Source organism: Guillardia theta (genome assembly GCF_000315625.1).
Source record: "Guillardia theta CCMP2712 unplaced genomic scaffold GUITHscaffold_22, whole genome shotgun sequence".
NCBI lineage: Eukaryota > Cryptophyceae > Pyrenomonadales > Geminigeraceae > Guillardia > Guillardia theta.
Genome location: NW_005434652.1, coordinates 283,725 through 307,448, shown reverse-complemented (window position 1 = coordinate 307,448; position 23,724 = coordinate 283,725). Strand labels below are relative to the sequence as shown.

General features: G+C 50.7%; 8 protein-coding genes across 8 annotated transcripts in view; 3 read left to right on the top strand and 5 right to left on the bottom strand.

The window, feature by feature from the left end:
- Window positions 1–746: 746 nt before the first annotated feature.
- On the bottom strand, window positions 747–1,305 carry GUITHDRAFT_151847 (hypothetical protein; the record flags this gene model as incomplete). Its single annotated transcript, XM_005835208.1, has 2 exons — window positions 1,011–1,305; window positions 747–979 (listed from the first exon to the last, which is right to left on the bottom strand). Coding segments are annotated over exons 1-2 (217 nt in total), but the record flags the coding sequence as incomplete, so codon positions are not given.
- A 1,177-nt stretch (window positions 1,306–2,482) lies between these two features.
- On the top strand, window positions 2,483–3,481 carry GUITHDRAFT_68878 (hypothetical protein; the record flags this gene model as incomplete). Its single annotated transcript, XM_005835207.1, has 1 exon — window positions 2,483–3,481. The coding sequence occupies one exon, from the start codon at window positions 2,483–2,485 to the stop codon at window positions 3,479–3,481; it is 999 nt and encodes a 332-aa protein (XP_005835264.1).
- Window positions 3,482–3,649: 168 nt separating this feature from the next.
- On the bottom strand, window positions 3,650–3,889 carry GUITHDRAFT_105890 (hypothetical protein; the record flags this gene model as incomplete). The annotated part of the gene is made up of 1 exon (XM_005835206.1): window positions 3,650–3,889. The coding sequence occupies one exon, from the start codon at window positions 3,887–3,889 to the stop codon at window positions 3,650–3,652; it is 240 nt and encodes a 79-aa protein (XP_005835263.1).
- Window positions 3,890–8,186: 4,297 nt separating this feature from the next.
- On the top strand, window positions 8,187–11,681 carry GUITHDRAFT_162440 (hypothetical protein). Its single transcript, XM_005835205.1, has 18 exons — window positions 8,187–8,606; window positions 8,669–8,704; window positions 8,768–8,991; window positions 9,053–9,103; window positions 9,171–9,533; window positions 9,589–9,660; window positions 9,722–9,793; window positions 10,064–10,122; window positions 10,235–10,343; window positions 10,535–10,588; window positions 10,636–10,721; window positions 10,772–10,850; window positions 10,918–10,945; window positions 10,994–11,048; window positions 11,097–11,148; window positions 11,205–11,280; window positions 11,333–11,467; window positions 11,546–11,681. Exons 1-18 carry the CDS (start codon window positions 8,534–8,536, stop codon window positions 11,605–11,607), a joined length of 1,686 nt encoding a protein of 561 aa, XP_005835262.1. The 5' UTR covers window positions 8,187–8,533; the 3' UTR covers window positions 11,608–11,681.
- A 345-nt stretch (window positions 11,682–12,026) lies between these two features.
- Window positions 12,027–12,473, bottom strand: GUITHDRAFT_136797 (hypothetical protein; the record flags this gene model as incomplete). Its single annotated transcript, XM_005835204.1, has 2 exons — window positions 12,027–12,341; window positions 12,393–12,473. The coding sequence occupies 2 exons, from the start codon at window positions 12,471–12,473 to the stop codon at window positions 12,027–12,029; spliced, it is 396 nt and encodes a 131-aa protein (XP_005835261.1).
- A 2,649-nt stretch (window positions 12,474–15,122) lies between these two features.
- On the bottom strand, window positions 15,123–16,372 carry GUITHDRAFT_151843 (hypothetical protein). The gene is made up of 3 exons (XM_005835203.1): window positions 16,049–16,372; window positions 15,736–16,011; window positions 15,123–15,711 (listed from the first exon to the last, which is right to left on the bottom strand). The coding sequence occupies exons 1-3, from the start codon at window positions 16,349–16,351 to the stop codon at window positions 15,310–15,312; spliced, it is 981 nt and encodes a 326-aa protein (XP_005835260.1). The 5' UTR covers window positions 16,352–16,372; the 3' UTR covers window positions 15,123–15,309.
- Window positions 16,373–17,993: 1,621 nt separating this feature from the next.
- GUITHDRAFT_68815 (hypothetical protein) lies at window positions 17,994–20,654 on the bottom strand (the record flags this gene model as incomplete). The annotated part of the gene is made up of 12 exons (XM_005835202.1): window positions 17,994–18,091; window positions 18,258–18,318; window positions 18,377–18,469; window positions 18,535–18,594; window positions 18,668–18,727; window positions 18,885–18,927; window positions 18,982–19,013; window positions 19,113–19,183; window positions 19,399–19,472; window positions 19,635–19,736; window positions 19,789–19,865; window positions 20,040–20,654. 12 exons carry the CDS (start codon window positions 20,652–20,654, stop codon window positions 17,994–17,996), a joined length of 1,386 nt encoding a protein of 461 aa, XP_005835259.1.
- Window positions 20,655–21,658: 1,004 nt separating this feature from the next.
- Window positions 21,659–23,724, top strand: part of GUITHDRAFT_68762 (mitochondrial adrenodoxin reductase) — a gene marked incomplete at both ends in the record, with an annotated part of 2,456 nt that continues 390 nt past the window's right edge. Inside the window, 10 exons of the mRNA XM_005835350.1 lie at window positions 21,659–21,887; window positions 21,990–22,242; window positions 22,390–22,564; window positions 22,647–22,710; window positions 22,764–22,849; window positions 22,902–22,988; window positions 23,035–23,123; window positions 23,170–23,331; window positions 23,360–23,413; window positions 23,464–23,555. Of these exons, the coding sequence (XP_005835407.1) occupies window positions 21,659–21,887; window positions 21,990–22,242; window positions 22,390–22,564; window positions 22,647–22,710; window positions 22,764–22,849; window positions 22,902–22,988; window positions 23,035–23,123; window positions 23,170–23,331; window positions 23,360–23,413; window positions 23,464–23,555 (1,291 nt within the window). The remainder of the gene's footprint in view (window positions 21,888–21,989; window positions 22,243–22,389; window positions 22,565–22,646; window positions 22,711–22,763; window positions 22,850–22,901; window positions 22,989–23,034; window positions 23,124–23,169; window positions 23,332–23,359; window positions 23,414–23,463; window positions 23,556–23,724) is intronic.

The following is a 23,724-nucleotide window of genomic DNA, read 5'->3' as shown; positions in this document are numbered from 1 at the left end:
ACTCACAGGCACTTGATGGAGCAGGGCATCTCGGCGTACACCTCCTTGGCGGAGCTTCCTCAGGCGTGCGACAATGGCTGGATCCCCTCGCCTGAATTATTTGGGACGTCGGGCAGTGCGCTTTTCATCCCCGCCCAGCGGGAGCTCACGGCTCAGTTCCTCTCGGAGTTTCCCCGGTTCCGCAGTATTCGGGCTCACCTTTCAGAGCGCCAGAGATCTTTGTTGGCACACCACTCCAGCTTCTCTACTCCCCTTCGAGTACCAGGCCACCCGGTTGATGAACTTCTGTCTCAGTTTACCCCTCAGCGCACGATTTGGCACTCGACTATGGAAAGTACAAACCTTGGGATCTTTGAGCAGCAGCCCATCAGCTTGGTGGCTGCCGCTGACAAGTTTCTTCATGGATTGCCGGTTGACCTCCCGCCGCACTGCGATCGATGCCATCATCTTCTTCGTCATCCTGGGGGGACCACACACATGGCAACCTGCAGGCACCGCAGCCAGTTATGGACTGATGCGCATGAGAAGTGCAATGCCGTCCTCAGTACCCTCATCAAAGATTCCGGAGTGAGATGCCGCGTCCACGTGCAAGGCGTACCCGGCACCAGGCAGAACGTTTCCCAACATGGCCCTGAAGATCATCATGTAGGGGACTTTGAACTTCCACAACTGATGGCTACTGGCGGCGGATGGCATGGGTTAATCCTGGACTTCAGCATGTCACATGTTTTTGACAATGATGGAATACCGGACCTCGCTCGGAGCAAACTGCAAGCGGCAGCACAGCGGAAGATCCGAGGGCATCGTAATGCATATGCTCAGCACGTCCCGCCAAAGGCCTTTCTTCCCATCATCGCCAGCACTGATGGCCTCTTGCAGGACGATGCGTTGCGCTTTCTGTGGTGGCTGGCGGCGGATCGCTCGGCGAACAAGGAAACGGCAGCGCTGGATGGTCTCTCGGCCTCGCAAGACGTCTCAGGTGATCCGACTTGCAAACGCATTCGGTCCAGGATCTTCCGTCAGCTCAAGGCCTCCCTGTCCTACGCTGCCATCATCGCGGGTGCATCCCGGTATGCGTCTCATTCCTTCGGCGGCGGCCACCGCGACATCGCTGGCATGGCCGCGCGGGGGACTTGTCCTGCGCGCCGTTAAGTGAAGGTATCAGTTAAGTTTGGGGGACAGCAGTCGGCAGGTTTAGGTTTGGTTCTCGCTGTCTTTTCTCTTCTCGCCGTTTGGCCTGTGCGACAGTCACGGTCAGGGTCAAGCCTCCTCGACTCTCCTGATTGTCCTCGTACTGATTTTTAACTTAACTTTGAGTAAAGATGGATCCGTAGAAGAGCGAGCGATGGCAGAGGAGCGAGCAGCGTTGCTCAAAGTCGCGGTGAAGATGGGGAGGGCAGGGAAGAACGACGAGGCAGCTGTTCTTCTTGGAGAGGCACTAGATCTCTCCCAAGACCTTGACGACGAGATCTGTCAGGAAGCTAGAGAAAACCTTCTGGTGATTGTCAACAGGCTGTTTCAGCCCATTGAGTCGTTCGCTTTCTTAGGAAATGAGAGTTACAGGAGGATTCTGGAGGAAAGCATCCTTGCCTTATCGCCACATGTGTTATATGATATCGGGGGGGGGAACTGTGCCTGTGTAGGATCACTTATGGCAGCAAAGGCCGGGGCGAAGAAAGTGTTCGTTTATGAGGCACTCAAGGCTCGGGGGAAAGTCATTCAGAAACTAATCGACAAGAATGGATTCAATGGGAGGATCAAAATCATCAACAGCAGTATCTTGAATCAGAGAAGTCCGGTCGAGCTACAACGTTTGTGTCCTCCAGACACTCTGCTTTTGGACATCACCGGGGCTTTCGGACAAGACTTGTTAAACGGAGAGTTCTTGCAGTCGTTGATCCACATGCGCAAAAATGGATTCTTAACAGGCACGGTTAATGTTTTTCCAAAGTCTCTAAGTGTTTGGGTTGCATTTGTGGAGAGCTTCAGCATAGCAGAGATGGAGGAGGTTAGGCAGGACGTTGAAGGATTTGACCTGAGAGGTTTCAATACATTCTCGAGGAGCACCCGATCCATCAATCTTAAGACCATCCCCCATCGATTTCTTTCCTCCCCTCAAAAAGCTTTCACAATCGACCTCAATGACGTCGCAAGAGGAAACTCTCCTTATCTTGGACATACATTTACAAAGGTGATCGAGCTTGAACATGCTGGCATTGCTCATGGGTTAGTGTACTGGTATGAAGTGGATGGTTATGGCTCTTCATCTCTCAATCTTGGCCCGGCTCAGGAACAGTGGACATGGCAGCTGTTATGGCTCTACGGACTTGGGACGGAATACATCGAGAGTGTCCCAGGAAGCAGGATTGGGGTTTTCTTCACCATAGATGAGGATGGGATGCTGGGTATGTCCTTGAAGACGGATGTGGATTCGATCTTTGTTTCGGGCTATGGGTTTTACTTTCCGTGTCCAAACAGCCCCATGGCGACGGATGCCGTTGAGAAGGAGGACGAGGTGAGTTGTGAGGAGAACAACGACATCGACCCGTTTACTCTCTGCGAAGGGATACCGCTGTACCACTTCTCTATGATCAATGATCTTCACCGTGCTAAAGCATACCACATTGCCATTCAGCAGGCAGTCTCTGCCGTTCGTGAAAAGAAGGAATCAGTTTCTGTTCTCGATGTTGGATGCGGCAGCGGCCTTCTTTCCATGATGGCAGCTCGTGCGGGATCAAAGAGGGTTTACGGCTGTGACAAGGCGCCAGGGATGGCGGATTGTGCAAGGGGGGTAGTGGCTGCAAACTCACTGCAGGGCTCAGTCAAAATTATTCCAAAGCTCAGCACACTCATATCAGTGGGCGACAACGAGGCTAATGATATGTTGGACAAGGCTGATATCTTTGTATCAGAAACATTTGGAGACGATCCTTTTAGCGAAAGCTTCCTTCCTTCTTTACAGCATGCCAGAGAACATTTGCTCAACGACGGTGCAATCGTTGTACCGAGGGGAATCTGCGTTTACGCACGTGCAATCGAAAGCGAGGAGATTCTGAATCTGAATTCGCTGCCATCTACTCAATTTTCTGGCCTCGACATCACAGACTGGAACATCTTCTCTCGAGCCAGATGGAGTTGTCGTCTTCTTGATCATTCCTTCGTTGCGCTGACAGAATCGTTTCAAGCTTTCGAAATGCATTGGGATGATGATGCGCAGCCCATTGAGTTGAAACAATGCGTGCACAGAGATTTGTGTGCAATTAACACTGGCAAGCTGCATGCATTTGTTGTTTGGTACACCCTTGATATGTTTCAAGGCTGCCCGGAGATAAGCACTGATTGCAATTCCTCAGCCATGACAGGACGGCATTGGAGACAGGCTGTTTACTTTATGCATGAACCCAAACATGTTGTAAAAGGAGAACGACTGTCTGTCTCTGTCTCGTTACATCGTGATAGATTATTTTTTAAGAGCTCATGAACGATCAAGCTTTCCTTTCCAAACGTGGTCAATCGATCAGGTGTCTGCAAATATGTTCATTTATAAGTACACGAGAAATATGACGCCTATGATCAAAGCTTTGCTTTAGAGGATAGAAATATGCTACAGCTATTAACATTTTCGAATGCACTCAAATCTAGCTGGATTTTAAGAATCCAGCTTGATATGCATTCCGCTCTTCTCTTTCGCCCTGATCACGTTCTGCAGCAGGAAATTTGCCTTAGCGTCCTTCTCGCCACTCGCCGATCTGTTGACACCTGAATACGTTGGTGCCATTCTCTTCGAAGAGTCGGTCGATACAGAGGGGATATGTTTGTCGAGATAGAAGGATTCGCTGGTGATGGTGATGGAGCGCCTGTTGCTTGCTTCTGTTGTGTTGGCAACCATTCGACAGTAGAATTCAGCGATCAGTGCAGAATTATCTCAATGAAAGATAGCAAGTTGTGTGCGGTAAGGAGATCTTGCAACGTTGGGGAGGGGCGGAGGATTGTACAGTTAACGTCTTATGTTTCCCTTCTCGAGGAACTATGTTGTAGCTGTTGCAAGGGACTCATCTTTTTATAGAGAGGGACGGGAGTGCCGAGTTGTTTTATAAGGGGGTCCGGTTTTCAAGGGGGTAAACAACATAAAAGGGGTACGGGGGTCAGGTCAAGATAGGGGTTCATTGTGGGAAATGTTTGGGTGTACAAGAATTACAGGGGGTAGTGGCATAGAACGCTCTCTTCGTTAGAATGGCATGGAATTCATTGAAGTCACGGACCATGAATTTTGTTCAAATTTGATGGCAGACGATTTGGTGACGGGTGCTTTTGAGTGCTAGGAGGGGGGTACTCTCCAAGTGGTAAAGAGGCCACAAACCCCATCCGATGCGTTTGCGCTGTCACTCGGGTTGCTGACAGAACTCTTGGTGTGGCGCTTTGAATCTCCGGTATCCCTTTTCCAAATTGAAGAGGCCAGGTTGAAAAAAGAGAAAAGAATTCGAACGAGTACGGAGACACAAGCTCTGAAAGCTCGCCGTTTCGAGGCTGAGCAGCAGACGGTCATCAGCGGGTCAAACAAATGGTCAAATAGTTGAAGCCAGGCAAGCTTTACACGCCCCCCGGCCGGTCCCCGGTCAGTCCCCGTGACTGCCAGGTCGGACGGTCCTCTACAGGATGAGGTCACGTTGCCCTGCCAGGGAGTGCCAGGCTGGCAAGCCTGTCACTGCAGCGCCTCGAGTAAGAAAGTTCTCGAACTTCGAAATCAACGCAGAAATCTAAAAATATCCGATGAACGCATTTTGACTCGGACTCGTCACATCATTCAGGATCTCGATCAAGGTCCGACGTGAGGGTTCGCTGATGATTTATTGATAGCTGTTGACCGTATGGTGTTGGGATGGGATGTGCAAACTGTCAGTCGTGGTGTCACTGCAGGGTTGACTAACATAAGGCATCGGAGTATCGAAAGATCGATGCATCGATATCATCATTGATTGCTGATGATGCACAATGATAGCGTGCTTGACTGATTCCTTGAACTGCAGCTTAACGTGACTTGCCGATATCAAGCAGATGTAGACCACAGACCAACATTGGATATGATACACACAACTCGGACTTAAACAAAGATTGTTATCTTCCTCCCCAGTACCCATGCATGTGCAAGAATCTCCCAGCTTGTCTTGGCACACATACTGTTGTATCCTGGGCTCATACCGGACGCCTCTTGGACGTAGCGTAGGGAAATAGGACGACGATGGTGCTGATCTGATGAGTGTTCAGTGTGCTTAATAAATTGTGATCCTAAGATCATCGGAGTTCAAGGTCTTACGCAAGATTGTGTATACAACATATACACGATCAAAATGCATGATACCCTCTTGTCTTCAGCATTGCTGCACGTATGTGTCTCTGAGCAGATTGCGTTGGCAAGAGGAATCATCCTGATTCATCGCTTCCTCGAGCGCATTTATCCTTCGTGCAACCATTGTGACGATGTAACAACAAGGACGAGGTACAAGTTGAAGTGGGCGCTATTCAGTAAAAAGTAATGGCTATTGTGTATCATAGGAGAAGGACCATAGCACAAGATGCAGTAAGCTATCCATGGGACGGGACTTCATTCACTGCTGACCAGAGTCATGTTTCTGCAATCAATAATGTTTCAATATAGATTGCCAGAACAAGCAGAAGTTGTGTTTACTGGATCACAACAAACAGGGCAGGCTACTGCTGCTCGCTAGGACATGAATCTCTTTCCTTGACACGTGCGATTTTGTTTGCGGTATGAGCTTGGTTCGGTGCAGAAGGGATTTGGATTCTTTGAGGCATGTCTGCTGACAAAGCACATTTATTCAATGGTTTTTGCTATCAGACAAAATATTTTACTTGGTCTTACGCTGTATCTAATGTACATTGGACACAAATGAATAATTGTTCTCGTCTCCGAGTTACAGAATGATAGTTTGTTGCTCACTTGCTGTTGATCAAGCTGACCTTCTCCTTTGCCCTCATCACGTTTCTAAGGAGCGGATTTTGAGCACGCGCAAGCGTTGGTTCTTTGACTCTGCCTGAGGTGCTAGTTGGTGGCATTGTGTTGTCTGTGGGGGCTGCTTGGCGATTGCTGAGGTAGAAGGACTCGCTGACGATGGTGATAGAGCGCCTTGCGCTTGGTTGTTCTTTGTATTTGCAACCATTCGTAGAGCAGGATGGGTAAGATGCAGGCTGTGGTAGGTTGAGAGCAGGCAAGACTTGGAGGGAAGAGAAAGGATCGTCGGGTTCGCTAGAAGGTGGAGCGTGGAGAGTAGGGATGGGTTGTTATATAAATTAACAACCAAAAGCTTTGACTACAGTTTGACCTTCATGCTTTTACAGCTCCCTGGCCGTTTAACTCAAGTTCGAGAACTCATACGGTCACTACCGGTTCAATTGAGTCAAAACGAAGGGGTCTGATGAGTAATGTTTTTTTTTTTCATCCAGCCACAGCATGGCAGTGACATGGCTTCGAAGGCGACCCTGTCAGCATGCTGACAGGGCCCATGAGTCTGCCTCAGAGAAAGAAAGCACAACGTTAAGGCATCGACGCAAGTAGGATGTGTTCACGGGTCACCGGGTGAGGGCAACAAGAAAACAGGAAATCGTTCACAGAAAGACACGACAGGTACGGCACGGTGAAGGGCTTTCCAAAGCGCAGATGGCAGGTCACCTGCTGCGGTGCTAAGGTTGCGGTCACACATCTTTCCGTTGTGGAACAGGGCACACGTGGCAAACCGGAGGCGAACCTCCAGGGATGGGAATTTCTGCTTCAAATTCACCTTCAATGTTGCAATGCTCGGGCAATAGGTTTATGTCCTAGCCGACAGCGGTAGTCTATCGTGCTCGTTGTGTTCAAATAAACGAAGCAGTGATTGCTCTGGTGATCTCTTTCATTCTCGAAGGGACAACCATCCCCCCCACCCCCCTCCCCCTCCCCGAAACCAAGATATCACTGTTGCTGTTTACATGAGTTTCCAGACGTCATCATTAGCGATCGGCCTCCTTCATTCTCCCTGCATGCACATCAAGTTGCAAGTGTGCTGAATGTGCCTAGTTCACTTCAAGTATACTAAAAGACTTCTATCTTCTATCCTATCACACTCGTCCTTATCTCGTTTGTTGCATCGTCACACTCTATATCGTGTACACAACATCCGTACAGTTTATCATACGTATCAGCCTGTCCTAGCACAGTGAGCTGTAATACGAATCAGTTTACCTGGTCTCTCACCGTACCGTACCTCAAGTACCGATGATAGGTCTCAAACAAGCCATTGTTCACATCTCCGAGTTACAGATTGACAGCTTCTCACTTGTTGGATTGAACACAACTAACCTTCTGCTTTGCCCTCATAGAGGTGTTCGTCGATGGCGTTTCTTTGTTTGTTGGGACTGCTTGGCGCTTGTCGAGGTCGCAAAACAACTTGCCACATGTTACCACTGATTTACATGTCAAGGTGTGGCTGGACCGTCCAGCCTGTCGGACAGGTTTACTCGCTAGCGACGGTCGACGCCGCCGGGAGAAGTCAAGTCAAGACTCTGCCAAGGCCGCACTGCCGCAAGGAAGAACTTAAAGAAACGAAAGAGGCTTTTCACTGGGACAACTCGGAGAATCTTCGTTTGACCGGCCGGGCAGTCTTTGACTACTGACTGAGTTTGACTTTCATGTTTACTACACACTATGATAGGCTATAATAAAGCGCCGCAGGACTGAGGCCCGGAACAGGCTCGGGCCGGACGGACTCTCGTGACCGAGTCCGGACACGGTCGGCGACCTTCAAAGGCTTGACTCAATAAAATTCACTATGCCTCCTCAAATATATTATCAGAAAGCTTAATTTAAATCAAATAAATTCAGTTTCGTGCCCCTTTTTCAAAACTACAGTGGCGATGTTTGGGGGAGTAAAGTTTGGAACTCTAGGGGAATGATCCAGAGATAGCATAGTGGGTCATTTTGAAGCGAAAATTGGGGGTAGGGGTAGTTCAAGTTTTCAATTGTTTGACTAGAACCCTGTGTAGTCAATTTTCGAACCATGTAATTTAGATGTTAATCTTGAAGTTAGTCCTAGGACAAGGTCCTATCAAGATATGAAGAAATTCATATACCTAGGCCCAAAAATGCTTGGATTGCCAAAATATTTCCATTGATAGTCCCCAATCCCGCCATGGCGAAAAATGTATTACTAGGGACGGCAAGAGACGAGAAGGGGAAGATGGAACATGGTCAGAGAAGACAAGGAGATGGCGGAATCTCGTGCTTTAAAGCGCTTTTTGGGATGCAGATGTTGTGGGTGGAGTGAGAGAAGGCAAATCAGCAAACGGGGGTAACAATTTTTCTGTTTGGTTGCAACATCCCCGAAGGAATTAGCAGAGCGGTGTTATGGAGGAAAACTAAAGAAAGGGAAAGCTTGTTCACTCTTACCGGATCCTGTTTCTGAGTCTTCAGTCCATCGATACTCCATTCCCCTTTGGACTCTAAGTCCTGCTGCCATATCCTTTCCAAACTTGAACCATCATGGAAAAAGGGAGGGTTGGTAGTGCCACCAACGATGATGCGTTGGAGAAGGCTGGAGATCTTTCAGTCAATGGTATCAAGACTTTTCTATTGTTGTTCTTGTTTGTTCTGAAATTTTTCTGTGCTGTTCCAAAGGCTCTGAAAGCATGCATCAAAAGCTCGTGGATGCAGGTTTGACTGAACGCATGCGAATGATTTCGACAATGTGATGTGCGTGTTTCTGTTTCCTTACAGATGAGAGCAAGAGCTGGAAGGCAAGGCTTTCTGGGTTGTTTCCCTCCTTCACAAGCAAGCCTAAAACACACAAGGCCAACTCCTCTGCAGCGTCTGAGTCGTCGTCGGGCACGAAGAAGAGCGAATATTCGAGGAGAGTGCAGGAGCTGCGCGAGCTTGTAAGACAACAGAAGCTAGAAGTGAAACCGTTGTGGAATAGAGACGAAGATGATCTCGACTTCCAGGTCTTGACGACTCGTCCAGGGTCTGCTGCATTGAACGGATTGTTGCTGACCCGATCAACAGGAGGCAATTTGGTGCTCTGAAGATTATGAGTATGAGGAATCTCACGAATCGGTACGTGTAGTGCTATCTTGTCTCTTTGAAGGCTTCGGTGTAATCTTCTTCTGATCCGGATCCTCAGGGTGGAGGTGAAAAGCACGCAGCTTCATCGACATCGCATGCGGATGATGATGAACCGAGGCAAGCGCCGACAGCGAACTTCATCTCCATGTATGGAGTTCACGTTAACAGATGGTGGGTTGAGACAAGTCGGATCATGCTAGCGATTACGTTCATCTTGGTCGGCCTCCTTTCCTTCCTCTCGCTACAACTTGTCATTCAGAAGCAATATGGGGAACATGTGCTTGCATGGGCGATAGGAGCTGTCTTTGTGGCCGTCTCTGTTCCGATCTCTCTTCATGACATTCACATGCACATCTTGCATTACGTTTCTCCTTTACAAAGACATTACATCCGCATCTTATGGATGGTGCCTATCTACTCAGTAAGTTGGATGTGTTCGGGAAGGCAACTTTTCCGCAGTGACTAATGCCACATAGATTGAGTCCTGGCTCGCATTGAGATTCAACGACCACAAACTCATCATGGAGACTCTTCGAGAAGCTTACGAGGTCTGTCATCTTCCTTCTCTCGTCTCGCGTTTCTGAATCTTACCCTCCCCTTTCCTGCAAGGCTTATGTCGTCTACTCCTTTTTCCGCTTGTTGCTTGAATTCATGGGACCACCCGATATTGCCCTGGCAAAAGTACGGAAATTCGTAGATGTTGATGATAGGGATTAATCTGTGTACGAAAGATGGCCAAGCTAGCATCGGAGAAAGGAACCAACAAAGCCAAACACATCGCACCGTGCTGTTGTTTGAAGTAACCCCGATGAACGTCGTGAGAAGTGCACTAATATGAGAGCTTCTGCAGACAATGGACACTGGACACTCAATTTCTTCGTCGGACATCGATTGGTGTTTGGCAGGTTTCGATCATCTCCTTAACTTTACTTCATCCTAATATTTTTGCAGTATGTGTTCATCAGGACCCTTGTCGCTGTCATGGTCATAATCTTTCAACAATACGACATGTGCGGCTCTCAAATGCTTTCTGTCCCCTTTCTTGTCTAAAGATGGCTTGGCATCATTCTCTGTTCCATCGCTTCTTCAATCCTGCCCCTCGTCCTTCTCATTGTTTTCTAGGTATGGAGAAGGACATTTCTCGGTGGACAAAGCCTATGTCTGGACGCTGATCATCATCAACTGCTCTCAGTGCTGGGCACTTTATTGCCTAGTTGTCTTCTACATCGAAGTGAGAATTTTCTCCCTCTCCCCTCCCTTCCTCCCTCTTCTTGCTTGCATGCCACTAAAGCACAGCGGAGTCTGTGTCTTTGGTCTTGTCCATGGTTTTGAAGTTACTGATTCTGTTTTCCTCCCGACACTGAACTCCCTCTCCTTGAGCTGCCTTTTGTGTGCACATCTCACAAATGCAATTTCCTGCAGCTCAAAAAGGAGCTCATGTCTCTCAATCCTCTCGGAAAGTTCCTGGTTGTCAAGGTCCGCAGAACTTTCCCTTGAGTCCAGGAGAGTAAACTCTTTCTCAGGCTGTCGTCTTCTTCTCTTGGTGGCAGCAAATCATCGTCACCTTCCTTGTCGAGGTTGACATGATCCCACCAGTCTTGGAATACACGTACGTCTTCTATGCCTCAAGTTGCTGCCGCTCGTAACCTTCCTGCTCAGGTCCGAAGACGTTGCGAAAGGACTCCAGAACCTTCTCGTTGTGATCGAGATGTTCGTGTACGCCATCTGCCTGCATGCTGTAAGTCCCTGCCTTGAGTTGCCTTCCTCGTGCTGTCTTGACCTGAGCCCTGTTCCTTTCATCGCAGTTCTTCCCATACACCGATTTTCGTGCAGGTCTGCGTTGATGATGCTTCGCTCTCGCCCTCATCTCCTCCCTCACAGGTGGACCTCTCTCAAAGTACCTCGATCAGTCGCACGCCCTGCTCAAAGGGCCAAGGTAAACAGAGCAAGGAGAACAATGCTCGGATTGATCCATACTCTACAGGGCAGCGATCGTCGACATGCTCCCGACCGACATCATGCAAGAGGGCAAACAGGTTGCTCGCTCCTGTTGTACAGCCTTTCACGAGGATTGATGATGGAGTTTTGACAGTACCTTGCCAAGACGAAGAAGACGATTGTCCGCAAGGTCTTGAAGCAGGAGAAGAGCGTACAGGCTCATGCAGCGAGTAAGAGCACCATGGTGATTCTTGTGCTGCTGTGACGCATCACTCCTTGCAGAGGCAAATCGAACGCAGAACATTGAGATCCACGACTCGACAAGCACCACAACCATCATCACCATCGAGTCGCAGCCCTCGAGCGAGAGCGTGGACCATGTCAAGGAAACGACCGATGAAGGGGAGCACAAGCCAGGTCAGTAGCAAGAGGAGGAGGAGGAGGAGGAGGAGGAGGAGGAGGAGGAGGAGGTCTACTGCTAACGTGTGTCTGCAGGTCACGCTCGACCGACCCTCCAGCAGCTGCGGGCTGAACTACTTGGCAAGCCTCCTAAGTGACACTGGATGGGAAGGATGTAATTTGAGCCAAAGGCAGTCTTTTGTGCATATGTAATAAACGATGAATTGCGATCATCAGCGATTTGACCTCCCTGTGTTCTGTTCGAGTTTCAACACAGGACATCAACGATTGTGCCGATCTTTGAGCTGTTATGTTGCAAGGCATGCATCTAGTGCAAGAGCGACATGAGGATCTGTCAAAGCTACCAGCTCTACAAACAATGCTGATATCCTTGGACAGTAGAAAACTTGCCAGACAAGAGCAACAAGACATCCTTTGTAATGATCAAGTTAGACATAATATGTTTGCGGAATTGATTTAGTTTATACAGAATCGATATGATGAGACAAGAAGGATTCGATTTCCACCCCAGTAAGAAACTCTCCAGTCTCATCTAGTGTACATGTGATTTGCTCTATCATATGGCGGTCTCGATATAATCGAACGCGTCTCGGAACCAGTCGCTCTCAAGCACAACTTTCATGTGAACCATCGAGTTGTTCAATAGCGAGTGCTCCGCCGAAACTTCGGGTCGCTTGAGGATACGGCTGTTTTCCACGAGCATGTTTTCGTCACTGAGAGCTCCAACACATCTCGCTGCCTTCTCCTGTATGTACTCGGTCTTTTGCTGTCGCTTTGACCTCGGGTTAACTTCGATGTTCTCCCTTGCGTAAGGCCACTTGTGAATCCCTGCCTGACGACAGTACTTCTTGATGGTAGTCAACGAGACGCCCTGTAACAGAGTGTAAGTTTCCATTCACTTCGATCTCATCAGAACACTCACCAAATGCTTTGCCGCTTCCTTCTGACGGAACTGAAACAGTCCCTTGAGCTTGTGATACCTAGATACTCTATCGTTCTCCATTTCTAATAGCAAAGCTTGTTCTTCGTTTTGTCTAGTTAACTTTCTTTGTTGTTTTGTACTTCTGGTTGTTGTCCTAGCTGTTGCTTCTCCTTCTTCTTCTTGCTGTTGCTGTTCGGAGATGTCTTTGCTGAACTCTGATGTGGTCGTTGCTCTTCTTCTCTTCTCCTCGACTGCTTGTCCCTTGGTCTTGCTCCCTTGCGCTTAGTGCTTCCTGTAATGCCACAGGATATTTCCTCCCACCACTCTTTCCCCCCATCCCACCCCACCCCTTCAATACCACCTCCTCCCATATTCCACCCCATGTCTGTTGCCTTTCTAGCTTCGCTTACTTGTACCCCCTTTCGTCGCACAGGACCCTTCAAATCAGTATGAAAGAACCGGTACTTTTAGACCCATGTATCACCTTCCTAAGCAGCGGAACGGCCACATTGGAAACTTCTACGAAAAGGGGGGTAGGGGTGATTAAAGTCATCTACCCCCACCCCCCCATTTTCACCCCCACCCCGAAGTTTTCCGGGGCGCAACGTACCCAACATAGTGTCGACAAGCTAGATTCAGCATTGGTAGGGTTCGCCAGAACAAGGGGTGGGTGTAAATGATATGAGTCATTTTTAGGGGTATTCGACTATCAAAAGATAGGTAGGGGTGCAAAGGAAATGGGGTATAAATGTAAAGGGTAGGGTTACGGGGTTGCCTATAGACATGACTGGGGCTGACCACTTAACTCTAAAAACTGATTTATTAAAGACGGAGTCAGGGAGGTACAGGTAGAGAGAGAGGGGGTGGGGGGGTGACTCTTGCTTACTACAATGTAGAAGTACCCCTTGAAAGAACTGTTGGCATATGGGTACTTCAAGATGATTTGCTAAGACGTCCAGAGTCCAGGGGTGGGGGTACGCACGCATCGCTAGGTGCCATCACCCTTACCCCCCGCCCATGGCTGAAGATAAGCTATGAACACACCGGTACATTGTCAAGAACGCTGTATTACCGGTATATTTCATGATCAATGAGGGGGTGGTTTGCATCTTTACACGTTTCGCGGTCACCTGACCGCGTCATGTACTCTCACAGACCCCACCCGTCGACATAAATATCCCTACCCCCTTTCTGTAGCCATAAGTACCCTGACCCATCATTTTCCCTGTTAAAGTACCCCATTTCCCAATACTTTGGATAACCCCACCCAGTAGTCTAGTCTTTAGTACCAGAGTGCACTTCAACTCCAGCCGGCTTCCCCTATTTTCAAAGGGCAACCCCCTTCACTGTCGCACAGGCCAAACGGCGAGAAGAGAAAAGACAGCGAGAACCAAACCTAATCCTGCCGACTGCTGTCCCCCAAACTTAACTGATACCTTCACTTAACGGCGCGCAGGACAAGTCCCCGCGCGGCCATGCCAGCGATGTCGCGGTGGCCGCCGCCGAAGGAATGAGACGCATACCGGGATGCACCCGCGATGATGGCAGCGTAGGACAGGGAGGCCTTGAGCTGACGGAAGATCCTGGACCGAATGCGTTTGCAAGTCGGATCACCTGAGACGTCTTGCGAGGCCGAGAGACCATCCAGCGCTGCCGTTTCCTTGTTCGCCGAGCGATCCGCCAGCCACCACAGAAAGCGCAACGCATCGTCCTGCAAGAGGCCATCAGTGCTGGCGATGATGGGAAGAAAGGCCTTTGGCGGGACGTGCTGAGCATATGCATTACGATGCCCTCGGATCTTCCGCTGTGCTGCCGCTTGCAGTTTGCTCCGAGCGAGGTCCGGTATTCCATCATTGTCAAACACATGTGACATGCTGAAGTCCAGGATTAACCCATGCCATCCGCCGCCAGTAGCCATCAGTTGTGGAAGTTCAAAGTCCCCTACATGATGATCTTCCGGGCCATGTTGGGAAACGTTCTGCCTGGTGCCGGGTACGCCTTGCACGTGGACGCGGCATCTCACTCCGGAATCTTTGATGAGGGTACTGAGGACGGCATTGCACTTCTCATGCGCATCAGTCCATAACTGGCTGCGGTGCCTGCAGGTTGCCATGTGTGTGGTCCCCCCAGGATGACGGAGAAGATGATGGCATCGATCGCAGTGCGGCGGGAGGTCAACCGGCAATCCATGAAGAAACTTGTCAGCGGCAGCCACCAAGCTGATGGGCTGCTGCTCAAAGATCCCAAGGTTTGTACTTTCCATAGTCGAGTGCCAAATCGTGCGCTGAGGGGTAAACTGAGACAGAAGTTCATCAACCGGGTGGCCTGGTACTCGAAGGGGAGTAGAGAAGCTGGAGTGGTGTGCCAACAAAGATCTCTGGCGCTCAGAAAGGTGAGCCCGAATACTGCGGAACCGAGGAAACTCCGAGAGGAACTGAGCCGTGAGCTCCCGCTGGGCGGGGATGAAAAGCACACTGCCCGACGTCCCAAATAATTCAGGCGAGGGGATCCAGCCATTGTCGCACGCCTGAGGAAGCTCCGCCAAGGAGGTGTACGCCGAGAAATTTCAAAAAGTGATTCGGTACGAGCTGTACTATCCGAAAGAACGAATTTCAATTTGTTTCAAAGTAGAATGTTGTTCGGCCGCGTATGGGCTCTCATACACAATCATAGTCTAAAGTGGCGCGCCTCTGTGGTCTCTTTGTACTTTCTACTTCTGCATCTTCCTGTAGCAACAAAACTAACTCTTTACTTCCAACACACAAAACGCCGTCACGTCCTACATGTCCTTCCACTGTTTGCCTTTCTTCCTGCAGTACTGCCGCGGTACCGTACGGTAGGCGCGCAAGGCCGACTTGGTTGGAGAGGGGCCTAGACCCCCACGGCGAGGGACAAGGAGACCCAACCGTCCCAGTTATCACCTTGAATATCCGGACGAATTCGTTTGGTTTTTTGGGGGAAAATCAGCTTCCAGGGTCTCTCCCGCATTTACCGACACGACGTCGAAATAGTCTACATCCTTCTCGAAAAGCTTTGAAACCTCACCGAAAAATCTGATCTCCAATTCGCCTGCATTCGACGGTAGATACACATGCTTTCCCGATGACCCGTGTATCACTTCAGAGAGCTGCCCATACAACATCGTTTTTGAATCAAACGTGGGTATCACAAGGTCCTGTGGTACCCCGATCGTTTCCCACACTTTCCGTCGAAACCTTGCGTGCTCCTCATCCTTCAAGAGCCGATTTACGGCAGTCATAGAAATATCTCCTTTCAGCATCGCATTGAGATCCTTCTTCGACAACATAGATTGAATTTCCTGAACAGCTTCTCAAGGATATACCTGCGTCATCAATATCATTCCGCATATTTCAATCAAGCCTGATGCACACCTTTGGGTGAGGAATGACAGTTGACACTTGTAGTAATTAGCAAGCTGCTGCAGCTGCGTCTCCATGTCCTTCTTCTGCAGCTGCGTCTCCATGTCCTTCTTCTGCAGCTGCAGCTCCTTCTCCATGTCCTTCTTCTGCTGCTCCTTCTCCATGTCCTTCTTCTGCAGCTCCTTCTCCATGTCCTTCTTCTGCAGCTGCAGCTCCGTCTCCATGTCCTTCTTCTGCAGCTCCAATGCAATAACATACACATTCGAGATCGCACACCTCAGTGACATATGCTTTCCCAGAGCTTATGGCTGAGATCCGTACCCGCCCGCGAGCGGCTGAGAAGATTGGCAGTATTCTGCGTGAGGGCCTCGGACCTAAGCCCATCCTAGTAGCTGACAAGGCAGACAAGCGGGACCGCGATGCTAGTAAGTTGAGGTCCCTGACGGGAACCAGGTTTGACTGCAACCAGGCATGAGACGATTCCAATGCCGGCGGGATCCCGAAGCCATGACAAGGGGCAACCAGAGCTGCAAACCAAGAGAAGGCCAGGCCTAGAACCAGATATCTTGTAGGATTCATTTCATTCGTCGCCATGTGTGCATCAAGCATCTCTAAATCCTTCTAAAAAAAAACTATCCCGTCCTCAGGAGAAGATAAAAGTCTGTACCCTCATCCTGTATAATACACCACCCACCCCTTTAACAGTCATGGGCGGGAGGAATACGACCGTACAAAGTCACAGACAATCAGGGGGGTACCAGGGGGCCAATAGGGGAGGAGGGGGCCAAGGACTAGATCCAGAAGCCGCCAGGAGGGGGTGGGTGGTCGATTTTCCTTTGGATACTTCTAGGGTTCTTGGGGTACAATTTGGGCTCGGACAGGGGGGTCGTCTAAGGAGTACCGGGCCGGGATCCTGCCGCCCCGAAGTCGTGTCGGCCCGAATATCCGATCCGAGCGGCCGGCGGGCCGGGCCAGTGAGGTGACCGTACCGAGACCGGGGGGTCACTGCTGACTCAGTGAGCGGTGGGCCCGGCCCTAAGTTCTTTACCGTCTGATTCCAAGCGCCTGAGTCACATGATCATGTGATGATCGTCGGATGTCATTCACTCAAGTAGTGGTACGTCATTCAGTACGGGAGTGACGCCGGGCGAGTCACCCGAAGCACTTGTCCACGCCATGGTCGAGGTTGAGCTTGAAGCCCAACTTAGCCTCGATGGTCGCAGCCACACTCGCCTCAAGGATGTCCTCGAACCCCCCGACCTGCTCGAGATCAGCCGTTAGGAGAAGCTAGAACAGCAGGGAGCGCGAGAGAGCGAGAGAGCGAGAGCGAGGGCAGGCCTCACAATCAGCCTGCGACGCAGGGGAGGAGCCGGAGCAGGGATGCGGGATGGGAGACACATCAGATCACCTTGCGACCGAAGAGAACCTCATTGGCCTTTCGCCAGAGCTGAGTGGTGTAGTATACAACAGAGATGAGAAGAAGCTGCGACTTGAAGAAGAGCAGGTTGAGGTCGATGATACGTCCTGCAACCACCGAGGAGTGAGTATGGAGAGGGGGCAAGGGGGGGGGGGGGATTGGCAGGAGGAGCAGGAGGAGCAGGAGGACAAGATGGTGGCAAGCTTTAGTGAGCTCATACGCAGAAGTCAGGAGCCGGGGAAGGGGCAGGCGAGGAAGAAGCAGGAGCAGGAGCAGGAGCAGGAGCAGGAGCAGGAGCAGGAGCAGGAGCAGGAGCAGGAGCAGGAGCAGGAGTGCACGGGGAGGAGGGGTCACCAAAGGATCTGTTCAAGAAGACAGCCCTGCTCTTCCCCATCGCTGCAGCCGCGAGGTTGTCTGACCGCAGAATCTCCTGGGCCGGCGGCTGATGGGCGATCCTTTCGAGGTACCACTTGTAGCTGCGAACAAGAATGAGGGAGGAGGAGAGAGGAGGAGAAAACAAATGATGACAGGGATGAAAAGGGGAACAGGGAAGGTATCAGGGGAATTGGGGAAGCTTCGAGATGAGGAGGTGGGCAGGTAGGCATGAAAGGAGAGGAGGGAGGATAAGGCACAAGGAGAAACGATAGGGAGCAGGACGAGAGGAAGAGGAACGAAAGAAGGGAAGAAAGAGAAGCAGGAGCAGGATAAGGAGCAGGATGAGAAGGGTGGGAGGGAGCAGGATGAGAAGGGTGGGAGGGAGCAGGATGAGAAGGGTGGGAGGGAGCAGGATAAGGAGCAGAATGCTCACAGTTCGGCATCGAGAGGATTTTCAAGGTCTACAGAAATTCCCTCAGCCGCGAAATGAGCCATCATGTTGATTCGGTTGACAGAGCTTCCCATTCCTGCATGAACGTGTCAAGACCATCAGGAGTGAAGAATTGTTTGAGAAAGCTGCATCATTTCAAATCAAATCTGTTATCATCGGCACCATGAGAACTGTTCTCATTATCATCATGATTGCCTCCGATTCATCATCTTCCCAGGCTCGACTCCAAAAAATCTCATCACCTTTGTTGTTCGAGCGAACTATGTTCAGATTTCTTCCTAAGAGAATGAGCTCGCGAGGAACCTGGTCACATGGATCACAAACTGTCCAAGTTGATCTTTACCACATGTCATCACTTGACCTGCTGAGAATCTCCAAGAAGCCTCTTCACTCGCTCGTATGCTTCCACTTGCAACTTGACGATGTCTTCCATCGTCGTGGCGTTGAGATGAACCTGCAACGATAGTTGAGCGTGAGCTTCAAACTTTATGGGCGAGCAGTCAGTCTCCTTTCTCTCACCGAGTGTTTCTCCGGGTTGTAAGGTTTGAGAAGCTGCAGGCTAGCAAAGAAGTTGCTGTCCTGTCGGTCAAAGTCAGATCATCATCAACACTGTACTACACCATCAAGCAAGATAAGACTTGGCTTGTCGAACCTTGATCCCCCAACTTTTGCAGATCGAGTCGACAGTTGCAGTATCTAGCAAGACCATGGCCTGTTTACCTCAGCTATGAGCAGGACAAACATAACAGGTTCAAGAGCGAAATTCGGCATGCGAGTTTCAGGCGTGATTTCATGTGCAGGTTCATATGAGAGGTGTAACATGTAAGACAAGATATGAGGTACGATGTGTGTTCAGGTGTAACGTCTACCTTCCAGAGCTCACAGTACTGCTTGCGAAACTTCTCCGATTCACTAAGATAAGCAGTGAACAGACTTGAAGCGTCGTTGCCACCTCTCTTCTCTCACCTTAGGTACGATCCATGATCAAGGATGACAAGCTGACAATCAAATTAGCAGGAGCAGGAGCAGGAGCAGGAGCAGGAGCAGGAGCAGGAGCAGGAGCAGGAGCAGGAGCAGGAGCAGGAGCAGGTCTCAACCTGAGTCTCTCGACTGTTGGGCCTTCTTCTGACGAGCATGTTGCCCGGGTGTGGATCCGCATGCACAAAACCTGAAAGACATCAGAGAAGACAAGAGGCAGGAGCTTGAGAGGGAAGAGGAAGAGGAAGAGGAGAAAGAAAGAGAAAGCAAGACACCTGCAGAAAGCATGCAATAGGCGAGAAGGAATGAGTCGAGAGAGTGAGTGATGAAAGAGTAGAGGGAGAGGGGCAAAGTATGTGCGGGGGAGGACGAGAGAGACAAAGAAAGCAAAGAATTCTTCATCACCGGAGAGGAAGATTTGACGGGAAAAGGCTTCAACCATCAGATGAGCTACAGCTGCGACATCGAACCCATTCTCTCTGTAGGTTCATGTCAGTGCGAACCCTGACTGCCTCCCCTCCCTCCTTTCTCTTCTCTCCTTGCTATCATTTCTCCCACTCCTCTCCCTCCTCTCCCTCCTCTCCCTCCTATCATTCCTCTCCCTTATCTCCCTCCTCTGCAACCCCCCCCCTCTCCCTCACCTCAACGTGCTGAGCTTCGAGATCTTGATTCCATCAATCCATTCCATGGTGAGCACCCTTCTCGACGTGTATTCCCACAACACAGAAGGGATGTAGAACCGTCTGCAAACAAGTCTTACCCACCACAGACCTTCTTTCCATCACACGGACTTACTTGTCTTCCTCGAAGAAATCCCTTGCAAGCTTCGAGTTCCTCGCCTCGATGTGGAAGTCAACTTCCTGCCTCACCGCCTGCCACGTCATCAGACCTCGTCCTGTCCCATTCTTCTTCTCTCTGCCCTCTGCCCTCTGCCCTCTGCCCTCTGCCCTCTTCTCCTCTCTCCTCTTTCCACTCCTCCCTCTTTCTCCCTCTCTCCTCTCTCCTCTCCTCTCCTCTCCTCTCCTCTCCTCCGCCACTTTCATCACCTGGCACACGGGCTCAACTGTCCAGTACATGGGCAGGTCAAATATTTTCTCGAAGCAGAACACAAGGAGATGGAAACATGCCAGGTCCCACGGCAGTTGCACAGCAATCTCCGGCTTCTGGATCTTCACTGCTACCGGCGTCCCGTCCGACAGCAGAGCCCGGTGAACCTGAGCGATCGATGCGGAGGCGATCGGCTCCTTGTCAAACTCCAGGAACACTTCCTGAGGCTTCTTGCCGTTGAACTCCTTCCTGAAGATCCCCTCCACAACCTCGTAGCTCACGCTCGGTGCCTGGTCGTGCAGCTCCGAGAAGTACTTGAGGTAGGGAGGAGGGAGGATGTGATTCATGGTAGCGATCTGCTGCCCTAGCTTGATGTAGAGCCCTGCGTTCTTGCAGCACACGTCGTACCATCTCTTGGCCACTCGCTCGTGCAGAGCCTCCAGCTCTTCAGCCGTCCTCTGACGCGAGAACAGGAACTTGTAGTCAACTAGTGTCTCAACTGCTGCCCAGATGCTTCGAACGTTCCTGTTGAACCGAGCATGCTTAAAGTGCGTGTCGTACTGGTGCCAAACAATCGCTGCTGTGCATGCCCTTCCTGTCCAGCTCCGCACCATCCATGAGCCGACATGTTTTGCTGCTCTGAAAGAAGACATGTCTTGATCTGGGATATGGGAGAACTTGTATGGAAGGACTAACGCGCTCTCTCAGGTCTGGCAATGGACTTATTCTCCCAGAGCCATGGCAAGCGGCGGTTTCCTGCATGCAAGGAAACGAAGATGTCACAAAGAAGGTACGAATAAAAGAAACTCGCTGCTCAAAGATCAATCATAATAGACAGCTCCTCTTCCTCTTCGTTCCCTAATGAAACATCCCGCATCGTTCTGGTGTAATCAAGGCTAGACTGTTTATCTCCTCCTGCCCTCCTCATCCCCCTGCTTGCCTCTACTCTCTGTCTCTGTCTCTCTGAGTCTGAGTTTCTGTCTCTGTCTGTCTGTCTGTCTGTCTGTCTGTCTGTCTGTCTCTGTCTCTGTTTCTTCCCCTCCCTCTCTCCCTCTCTCCCTCTCCTTCCCTCCTCCCTTCCCGTCTTCCCCTCTCCTTCCCCCCTGCTCTTCTTTGTCCTTCTATGTTGGCACACTCCATGTCCGTTACAATATCTGACATTGGTTGACTTGTAACGGTTACAGAGCTCACATAACGTTCTGTAACCGACCGGTCGGATAAAAGGCTTCTGGCCCACAAACCCGACTAGTGCGATTTTACAAGAAGCGAAAGAGTATCCCTTGATGGGGTGGGGTCACAAGGGTAGGTAGGGTACTGGAGATGAGAGGGTACGTGGGGTACTCGCCATGACTGCTTTCGTTGAGGGTTGTGCTGTCGACAAAAGGATGTACACCTGGTGGGTAGTAGGGAAAATAGGGGTGGGAGGAACAAATATGTGAAATTGGGGGGTGGGGTAGGAAAGTTGAGGGGTCGTAGGGTACGAAATCCTGAGAAGATGGCTGGGGAAGCAAAATTGATGCAGATGGTGGCGACGAGGATGGGAGGGGCGGGCGGGCGAGGTTTCATGCTGAAGACTGCAAGGCGCCTTGATTACCTCCATGCAGCACGCCGAGCAAACATGTCGGAGAACGCGAGGAGGATCAGCTCTGTGCCTCCTGCTTCCCGGGCACAACTCAAGTCGTACCCAACAAGGAGTTTGTCATCAGCGGCTTCAGGGAACGAGGGCAAGAGCATGAAAGTGGCAGTTGTAGGATGTGGACCAGCAGGATTCTACACTGCACGGGACATCATGAAGGGGTTGGAGAACGTCGAGGTCGACTTCATTGAGATGCTCCCAACGCCATACGGTGAGAAATTCTTGAAAGATGCCAACCTGCGCTCTTTTGAGCGGCAGCAAGCTTCAATCTTTTGGAATGTTCTTCTTGTACGTTCTGATATTGATCGCGCAGGCCTCGTGCGCTATGGAGTGGCTCCCGATCATGCCGACACAAAGAATGTCACCGCTGAATTCGATCGCGTATTGCAAGATCCACGATGTCAATTCATGGGACACGTCTGTGTCGGCAAGGACGTCAGCCTTGCCGATCTACGAGCCATGTATCATGCAGTCGTGCTGTCCTATGGTGCGGCAGCTGATCGGGACCTGGGGATCGAGGGGGAGACCATGGAGGGATCGCTCTCCGCCCGGTCGTTCGTCAACTGGTGAGATTTGTTGCCGTTGGTGCAGTCTGAGCACTTGTGTGTGATGGGAGATTGTGTTGGTCTTGTGTGTGGTGATGAGTATTAGTGTCTTTGAAGCTCTTCTTTGTTCCTGTTGCAAGGTTTGCTGAGATGCTTTTCTTGTTGCAGGTACAACGGGCACCCATTCTACACGGACTTGATCTCTAGCCTCGAGTCCATCTCCAGCGTCTCGATCATCGGGAATGGCAACGTAGCTATCGATATCGGCAGGATCCTCCTCAAACCTGTTCCGGAGCTTGCCAAGACAGACATCGCAGATCATGCAATTGAAGTCCTCAGCAAGGTAACGGAGAACATCCCCGTGGAACCGCATTGACGTTGATGAATTCCTTTTGTTGTGGATCGGGTTCTCACTGGGTGAACAGAGCAAGGTAGAGGACGTGCACATCATAGGAAGGAGAGGTGTAGCCCAGGCGGCATGGACCATCGGTAGAGTCCTTCCTGTCTCCCCGACCGAGTTGATTGATCATGACCGGTTGCAGCTGAGTTGCGAGAGATCATCAACTTGCAGGGGATCAACACTCACATCCTCCCCGAGGAGATTCAACTGGATGCCATCGATGCAGAGGTCTGGACTTGTCTTGCTGTACAACAACGAGGCCTGTCCTGACATACCGTAGACGGTTGCGAAGAAGCGACCGACAAAGCGAATGGTGGAACTGGTTCAACAGACAGCAGGCAAGCCCAAGACTTCCGATGCCAGGAAGGTTGGTTGTCGATGCGCTCTGCTAGATATCTCACTTCTTGCTCAAGAATCTTCACCTTCACTTCTTACAATCTCCCGTGAGGGTGCTAGCTGACGACAAGAATCCCTCCAAGGTTGGAGCGATCGAGCTTAGAAAGTGATGACGACGATTGTGATATGCATCGATGATCCTTTGCTGGCAGGAATGCCCTTGAAGGCCCAGCAGAGAAGAGAAAAGCCGTGCCGACCGACTCGACCAAAACCCTCCCTTGCTCCATGCTCCTGCGCTCGGTCGGCTACAAAAGTCTGCCCATGGAAGGCGCTCCTTTCGACACCAAGGTCCTATCGCCCCCTTACTTCCAACTGTCTACGTGACTCGATTCATCTGCAGAGTCACATTGTGCCTAACGAAGGCGGGAATGTAGAGCCTGGTCTCTACGTGAGCGGGTGAGGAGGAGCGAAGGGGAAAGACCATGGCGATGAGTGTCATGGGGCAGGTGGCTGCGTCGGGGGCCCAGCGGGATCATCGGCACCAACATCACAGATGGACATCAGACGGCGACCTCTGTCTTGCGCCACTGGGGTGAAGGTCAGCAGCTACAGGAGGAGGAGGAGGGGGGGGGGGGGGGAAGAAGAGGGGGCGTCTATTTTCCCTTAACGAGACGGAGGGTACTTGGGCACCAATCCGAGGAAGGAGAGGCTCGATCTACAGATGGTGCACAAGGTAAAAGTAGTTGCTGTTCTGTGACGATTGGGGC

What these genes read in the sequence shown, in the direction of transcription:
- GUITHDRAFT_162440 (XM_005835205.1), top strand. Translation starts at nt 8,534, where the DNA reads ATGGAAAAAGGGAGGGTTGGTAGTGCCACCAACGATGATGCGTTGGAG. An exon ending in GGATGGTGCCTATCTACTCA is followed by an intron (nt 9,534 to 9,588) that starts GTAAGTTGGATG and finishes AATGCCACATAG; the next exon opens with ATTGAGTCCTGGCTCGCATT. An exon ending in CCGATATTGCCCTGGCAAAA is followed by an intron (nt 9,794 to 10,063) that starts GTACGGAAATTC and finishes ATATTTTTGCAG; the next exon opens with TATGTGTTCATCAGGACCCT.
- GUITHDRAFT_151843 (XM_005835203.1), bottom strand. Translation starts at nt 16,351, where the DNA reads ATGAATCCTACAAGATATCTGGTTCTAGGCCTGGCCTTCTCTTGGTTT. An exon ending in GGAAAGCATATGTCACTGAG is followed by an intron (nt 16,012 to 16,048) that starts GTGTGCGATCTC and finishes ATTGCATTGGAG; the next exon opens with CTGCAGAAGAAGGACATGGA. An exon ending in GAATGATATTGATGACGCAG is followed by an intron (nt 15,712 to 15,735) that starts GTATATCCTTGA and finishes GAAGCTGTTCAG; the next exon opens with GAAATTCAATCTATGTTGTC.